The sequence below is a fragment of the Atractosteus spatula genome, chromosome 17 (genome assembly GCF_055471065.1).
Source record: "Atractosteus spatula isolate fAtrSpa1 chromosome 17, fAtrSpa1.hap1, whole genome shotgun sequence".
Classification (NCBI taxonomy): Eukaryota; Metazoa; Chordata; class Actinopteri; order Semionotiformes; family Lepisosteidae; genus Atractosteus; species Atractosteus spatula.
The window spans coordinates 13370993-13379011 of record NC_142722.1 but is presented as its reverse complement, the minus strand read 5'-3'; the positions used below and the strand labels follow the sequence as shown (position 1 = coordinate 13379011).

The following is an 8019-nucleotide window of genomic DNA, read 5'->3' as shown; positions in this document are numbered from 1 at the left end:
TGTGAAAAGTGTCTGTTAATATGTATTGCATATGTACACATGCATAAAGCAAAGTTTTTTTGACAACTGATTGTGAGATTACTCAACAAACTACAGAACATGACATTTCTAATACAAATATTGTGGCCAGACTAGACAGGCCACCTTTGGAATAATAAGGTATTCTGCATTGAAAGCTAAGCACTCAGTAGAGTTCAGTAAGCATCACTTGCTAAAAGCTGAAAACGTGAGTGCACTTGAAATCTTTCAGATTTCAGTGTTGGCTGTCAACCTGTAATAATGAAATACAATCAAAGGTCCTACACAAAGACGTTCATGTGCAAGATAAAAGTCCACACATATTAAGTCATAGAAATCTAACTGTTTTTAATAAATGTTTAGAATAAAGTGGAATAAAGAAACTAGAAATATTACAGCAATGCTGCTTGGAAAACGTGAAATCTAGGGGAATGTTTTATTTATCATAACAGATATCTGCATGCAAAGTAGTTTTGTATATGCAAACTTGTGTGCACACTGTATTCCAAGAATATCCGTTTCTGACGTTAGCAGAAAAGAGTCTTTGAAACTGAAGATTCATGACTCGATTGAAAATAACAGGGCTGTACTGAATGCAGATACTTACACGTGGTTTCCTTTTCAGTCATTTCCTTCACTGATACAGTTGCAAGGAGATTTTACTTTTAATTTGCACAGTCACTGGTGTGTAATTACATGGATCAAAATATCTTAAAGGAAACCAGCAAGAACCATTTGCATTTTTATCCCAACCCCAAAGAATAAAATACACAAACCCAGACTAATCAAAGGGATCAAACCTCCCTGCGCATTAGTATTAATGACAACAAAAATCCATGTGATTTTAAATATTCTTAGATCCAATGCATATTCCAGTAATATCTTTCTTAGTTTAACTTCCAAAATGATACAATATATTATACATACAATCATATTGGTGAACCAATATCATTTTCAAACAGACCGCACTACTTATTCTTTTCATTACAACAATGCTGAAGTGGTTTACAAAAAATTACAATACCACAGAAAATACTGTACAATTTCTCTAAAGAATTATCACTTTTTGCAATCATTTCCCTTTGTCAAACAAGTTGAAAACTGAGGATGACAAACATAGAAGAAAAAAAACCCTCTAAAATGGTAAACCTCTACTACGTGAAAACTAAAATGTAGAGGGTCTCTTTCCCTAGCAGTCTGCTGTGTGCAGACTGTGGTCCTGTGAAACAGCTGACAGCACTCTGCAGCACAAAGCAGTCCCCACGGCTGCACCTGAACGTGAGGTTCTTGTGTTTTCCTAATAATGTTTTTGAAACAGGTGTGGTGCTTGTGTGTTTCCTGGTATTTGAAGCTGAAGACAGGTGAGGTGTGTACTGTATGTGTTTCCCGATGTTACAGGTTTTGTTGACCTTGGGATGCTATAAGCTCTTCTTTCATTTCACCAGCTCACGGAGGAAAGGAGATTTCTCCCAAACCTGTTTTTCCAGCCCAGTTCACACTGGTACTGTATATTTTGCATTAACACAAGATAAGAATGCAGATACTATCCAACAACAGAACCTGAAGTATAACAATTTCAGGTTAGATAAAAAGAAGGCAAAAACCATGGGCTTGCTTTTGAAGTGCAGTCTGAACTCAAAAAGATTTTACCTCAAAGATTGACAGAAATTGAAATTTACCAAATTAAATAATTAACTGAAGCAGCATATACATAAACGTTAACCCTTTTTCCCCATATAAACAGTCAAGTATAGTACTCCCACAACTGTAGGATAAGCCCTTCTTATATCTTAACTGAGGTCTGGTAAAGCTTTGAGAGTCTGTATCTCAAATGTATTAAATCAGTACGCTTCTAAAATTACCCACCTCCTCTGAAATAACGCCTGCTCAAGAATCAGGAATTATATCAGCCAGGCCTAATGTGTCAAAACACATCATCAAAAAGATGAAAACATATCAGAAATGCAGTTAACCCTAGCTATAATGATAACATATAGTACCTCTAATTTGGATACAGAGGCCCATGAAGGAACATTACAAAAAACTGACAGAATCTTTCAGGTGTAAAAAAAGTTATCAACACCTGTAAACACCTCCAGCTTGTTCTGCTTAGACAAGGTCTTGGACATCCGTCACCACTGCATTATAAGTAAGGTGCAGACAAACTGTTGTTAAATTTTCAAGCTTGACAACCAGTAATATACAAATACAGGATTGGCTTTTTCATCTCAAGAGGTGGGGAAAACTCCTAATGAGCACATCTCTCGTTTCCACTCTAGAGAAAACCTGGGGGTATTTCAAAATGGTACAGAAAACACAATATAAAGGGATCAAGCTTTCTGACCACTATCATTTGCGATTACCAATCATACTGTTGAGAATATCACTGAACCACTTTTGTTGGAACCGCAATACTATTTTTATATTTTCGTCTTTACATGAACCTCACAGAGAAGGTTTCCTACATCTTAAATTGCACTTTGATTTTAAAAAATGTGCCAGACTCTGCTTTTTGTCAATATGTGGAACTCGCCCATATGCACAGAAGGAAAAATCATAACACTGGACGTGTTCAGTCACATTTTCTACATTCTGTCCACAAAAAAAGAAATTCCCTTACTTTGACACCACCTGAAACACGTGGTTTATGAAGGTAGACAAATGACACAGTGATGTGTTTTTTTTGTGCAATCAGCCATTTTTCCATTGGAACAAACAGCCCCATCTCAAGATACCATTCTGCCCAAACTTAAAGATCAAAGCTGCTAAGTTCTGGTGCAATGTCCTCGGCTGTAAACAAACAGCAAAGCTGTCACGGTGAGAGTGTAGTGCTCGTGTGCAGAAATCAGGCATGTCTCCTGGACATCAGCTCTCCTTGTAGACAAACAGAATGTCTTCGTCTGTCCCATAGCTTTTTCGTGCCTCCTCAAAGTTACCTACGCTGGTATAACACACTCCTGCAAAATACACAAGGAATTTTTTGTCACTGAAAGCAAATTTCCTTGGATGCAGTATGTGTTTCAGAATGCATGGAATACATTCCTGCAGTCCTTCAAAACCATGATCTTGCAGAAAGACATTTCTTTTGCTCTATTGCATATTCCAGTTCTTACCACTAATCAAATCAAATCTTCTTTAAGATCACGGGAAATGAATTTTTAAATTAGTTATCTTCCATAAGTATTCCATTCTGGCATCAAAGCAGAGTATGTGTTCACTCACTCTGAAATTTTACAGAGGATTGGATTTATAAACGTTCTGTACTACTTCTAAGGAACACAAGAAAGACAAAGGTCTTGTCATTCAAAATGGCAATGCAATGAAGACCATGACACATCGGAACAACTTTTTTTCCCCCAGAGTTGTTCCTTACTGTGGCACTCTTTTTCCATCTTCCCAAAGGAATCACTTCAACGGGAACTCACTGTCTGAGTAAGCTGGGTTGTTGTAGAAGACAGAGTTGGTGGCAAGGTTGAAGCCACACACCACCACAAAGTGCCCCTGGTAGTCAGGCTTCCTGCAGAAGCACTTCTGGCCCACAGGAAGGAAGCAGCAATACTTGACAGGGGTGGAGCAGAGGTCACAGACCAGGAGCACAGCATTCACCAGCACTATCGCCACGTGCCCTTGAGCCAAGTGATTCTGAATCTCCTGCATCGTCACAGAGCTGTAGAAGATCAAAATCACTCCTGTTACAGGCTAAATCAACTAAAAAAATAAAGGCATTGATATTTTCTTTAAACTGGACAGATGTACTCTAAATCTTGGGAAGCTCTTCTACATTTCATTCCACATGCTCTCTTAACACCTTTACCTAATCTCTTATGGCTTGAATTAGTCCAAATCTCCGCTGTAGTCAGGCGTTCGCCTTTATTAATCTCAGAGAACCTGCAGGACCAGGGGAACATACAGTTTTCTTGCTTTAATCCCATTTCAGAATAAGGTGAAATGTGAGAAGAACATCAGCATTCACTATTCGGACGTTTAATATGTCTCACATTATCATTAACAGAGTTTACTGTAGAAGTCATTTTCAGGCTTGTAGTTGTATTCATAATACTGTGGTTAAATTTCTCGTAGGGAATGGCCATTAAAAGAAAAAACACAAAAAAAAGTTGGAAGCAGGTGGCACAAGCAGACAGAAGAGTGCATGTTGTAAATGTCATTGTTTCTCTGACATTTGCAGGTGTCTTGGAGATGCTAAGTGGACAAATGAAAATTCTATTTTTCTGCTGAAAGCAAGAACACAGCAGATGTAAAAACAGGAAAGCGAGGAGGACATAAAATGATAAAATACCTACCGTTTCTTCACCACCACCCCATTGCTCTCTGCCTTGTTAAAGAGCTCATTCACTCTGTCCTCTTCGGTGTCAAAATGCTTTTTGTAAAACGACTGGGGAAACAGAGGGAAGCTAGTCAATTACGTTCATGTAAGGTTAAGTATTACATGACTGTTTACTTTTCGCGGGTGTGTCAAGGAAAAGGACCATAAAATTAGAGAACTCATGGAACTTTCCAAAGGAATAGAGGTGGTAATCCATCTGTCCTACCAAATACTACTTTGGGCGTGAATAATCTGGCCGTATAAAACTTCTCTCTTAATTCAACTGGCGAAGAAATGTCACTTCTCGCCTGATCCACCTGGGGCTGCTGGCTTAGAATGGCTGCAGTGTGTCTCTCAGGTGGGGGCTGCACTTCTGTAGCAGAGACAGAAGTCCCCTCCTACATGTAGTAAAGTACTTTGATATCCTTTTGTAATGAAAACGTCTATATAAGTGCATTAAATTCTTATTAAAGCACAATTAACAGTTGTGACAATGCCTAATGGCCCACTGCACAGTAAATGAACCAGTTGAGCTATTTGGCCAGAGTGCCTACAGGAAAACTGGATCCACTACCTAACCGAGTTACCTTAGCACGAAATATCCCAACCTACAGAAGTCTTTAGCCCTATAGTTCACACCAGTTGGACTGTCAGGAAAGTGCAGAGTTGGCCAGTACCTGGTTTCTGTAGCCCTTATCTACCCCAAGGGTCTGGGTGCAGAACTGATGTCTGACTCCCAGGTGGCTCATGAGGTAGGCCAGGTCAATAGTCCATACGCTTTCGGTCAGCTTGAGCTCCCAGCAGGCATTCTGAAACTCCTCCTCGCTCACTGGGTGAAGGTACCTACACAGTAACCGTCAGGGGCAATAAAACACAGCACTGCTGCAACCACTTCCTTATGTTCAAATAGCAGTTTGACCCATTGCAAGCTTTTAAAATTGCGTTGTTAGTACACTCACGGTGATTCTGAAAACCACAGCTGCATGCCACAAATTCTCACCAAGAGCCACGTCTATATCTATGTGATGAGCTAGATTTCCAGTTAGGCAACATAAAAAAAACCCCAGTCATCATCAATTAAGAACAATAATCATTTTCATCACCACATTTTATGCTGTAAATGTTACTAAAGTTCCAGTCCATTCTGAATGTAGTCTTCATAAGGCCTTTTGAATATGTAAGTCAAATAAATATTTTAGTACTTCTTCCAACAACACTACCATGCATACAGATGTGTTACTACAGATAGAGAATGACTGAACAATGGAAGAATAAACAGACATACCCAGTGAATCTAGTAAAAACATAAGCAATATTAAAGTCACAGGACTTTATTTGGCCCTTCTAGCAAGTTTGGTCACTACAGGTTAAGTGATCCAAGCATCTCGAAACGCCAGGGTACCACCTTCATAGTTGTGGCCACCATCAGTCAATGTGTCTGGACCATGTGTCCAGCTAGTTTGTTCCACAACCATCTGGGTAAAGAAGTATCTCCTGTTCTCAGTTTTTAAAAGCACCTTCCTGTGGTTTCCATTGTGCCCTTGGGGTTTGTTTTTCACGTTTGGTTCTGAAGAAGTCAACCGGAATGTTGTTTAAATTTCGAATTTGTATATATCCACTCCCATCTCCGTGACTCATCTCTGTCCAGACTAGACAGAGTCTCAGCCCATCACCACACCCTGAAGCGTGGGGACGCGCCTGCTTTCTCTGCTCTGAACTGACTCCACAGCTCTAATGACTTGTTGTAACATGACAACCAAAATTGATATTCTAAACGAACTGTTGCCTTGAAAACTTTTAAGATGTCTCTATAATTAAGACAGAAGAAGCAGTTTACAAAGTCCCCGATTTGGATGGCCATCAAACAACCTTGAGCATGTTTGATCAATCCGAGGCAGAACACAAGCAACGCATTCGAAAAATGGGTTCTTCTTTTGATTGAAGGACACCTTCATAAAGTCACACTGTAATACAGAAAGACATTGACTCTGTCTTACTTACTTCAACACCATCCTGGAACAAGCCAGCCCACAGTCCCAGTGATAGAGCTGCCGAATGGCAGGTACTTTCAGTTGAACAACACCATCTAAACAAATAGAAGTGCCCTGACGTGAATATACTGAGATATGTGTTACATATAAACATAGCGATAAAATAAAAAGTGAAAACATGCAACCCTGTATTGGACAAAGCAGTAAGAAATTGGATGGAGGAAATGTTAAATGCACCTAGCAACTAAACTGCCAAACAAGCACTATGGTCTAAATGGTACCCTCTCTTTTTACAGACCTCAAAAGAGAAACGGTAGGAATATAATAATATTTTTACAATTGTTTCCTTTTATGCAGTAATACATATATAATTAGGGATCGTCAATGATTTCAAATGAGAAACTGTCTAATCCAGTGATTCCCAACCCTGGTACAGGAGAAACACTGCTTTTTTTTTTTCCTTCCAACTGAGCTCTATATCTCCAGTGCTAATTAATGACTTAACAGATCTGCATGCTTTTTTAGCATTTTATTTATCTTGTTTCTTCGTCTCGAATGCCACACATACCCTACTGTAAGGGTACTGTTTCCAACAACTACAGCACACAAACCTTTATGCAGTCTGTTCTCAAATTGCCGTCTTGCTAATCACTGGTTGATAATGAGCAGACACAGGTGGGAGTGAGAGTTGATCAGACATTCCCCAGAATAGGAAGTTTTTTTTTTCTTCTGCAGGAGGGTCCAGTAAGTACTTTTCAGGCAGCACACACGCACGAAACTCAGAATTCGGTACATGCTTGATACCAATTACGAATCCCATTTGGTCTTTTAAGAGCTGAAAGCACATTTCCAAATGCGCCCCGAACACAGAACTGAAATCAACTACCTGCGATAAAATACACGACTGGAGAAAAAAACACGGATATGAGCTACTCTTATCACTGAACTAAGCTGTAAACACGCTGTACGGAGTTGTGTCAATCGGGCTAGCGGGCTCAGTCACAGATGTTAACTGCATTTACGTGACGGGTGAATAAATGTACCTACCACGCTACTGTACGAGCCAGGGTTTATTTACAGTTACAGTTTACAGTGGTTTGTGTAGTATTTTAACTTGTTTTACACGCAGGACAAGAAGTGCATAGCAGGTTGGAGGACATTTGTGTTCAGCAGCGAAGCGAACTTCTGAAACCAATAACACCACTGCTTCTCTTAATTTATGTTCAGATGCCTGACGAGAAATAGTCGTGCACATTAAACACGAAACACCTGTGGTAACAGGGCCCGCAACACCTCGACAGCACGACAGGATCTTTCTTGGAGCCTCGAAATCGTTGAATATGTTAATTTCCAATAAGGGCTGATTTAAAACAAAAACAAAGCAGGACCATCCCAAATTATCCAGTTCGGCAACATAGAGTACTACGCTAACGCTTCATCTTACCTGTCATTCTGTGCTGCTTGTTTTTTATATAATGCTGTTAAGTCCTTTTCACTTTCTGCGCACGATCTGGCGATTTTCAGAGAGGAAACCGTCTCAGCACCACGGCGCTGGGTCTGTTCGCCGGACATGAACATTAGGAGCCACAGTCACGACCCCGGTCCGGGCCGCCTCTCTCCGGCGCTGCAGTGCTGATCTGCTCGGCACCTCTGCCTGCATCTCCGCCGTACGCAATTTCCTCTTGC

General features: G+C 40.1%; 1 protein-coding gene across 1 annotated transcript; it reads right to left on the bottom strand.

Annotated features, from left to right (window-relative positions):
- Positions 1 to 443: 443 nt before the first annotated feature.
- On the bottom strand, positions 444 to 7997 carry gucd1 (guanylyl cyclase domain containing 1). Its single transcript, XM_088935736.1, has 6 exons — positions 7778 to 7997; positions 6344 to 6428; positions 5020 to 5185; positions 4320 to 4411; positions 3444 to 3685; positions 444 to 2975 (listed from the first exon to the last, which is right to left on the bottom strand). Exons 1-6 carry the CDS (start codon positions 7782 to 7784, stop codon positions 2884 to 2886), a joined length of 684 nt encoding a protein of 227 aa, XP_088791862.1. The 5' UTR covers positions 7785 to 7997; the 3' UTR covers positions 444 to 2883.
- Positions 7998 to 8019: the final 22 nt, after the last annotated feature.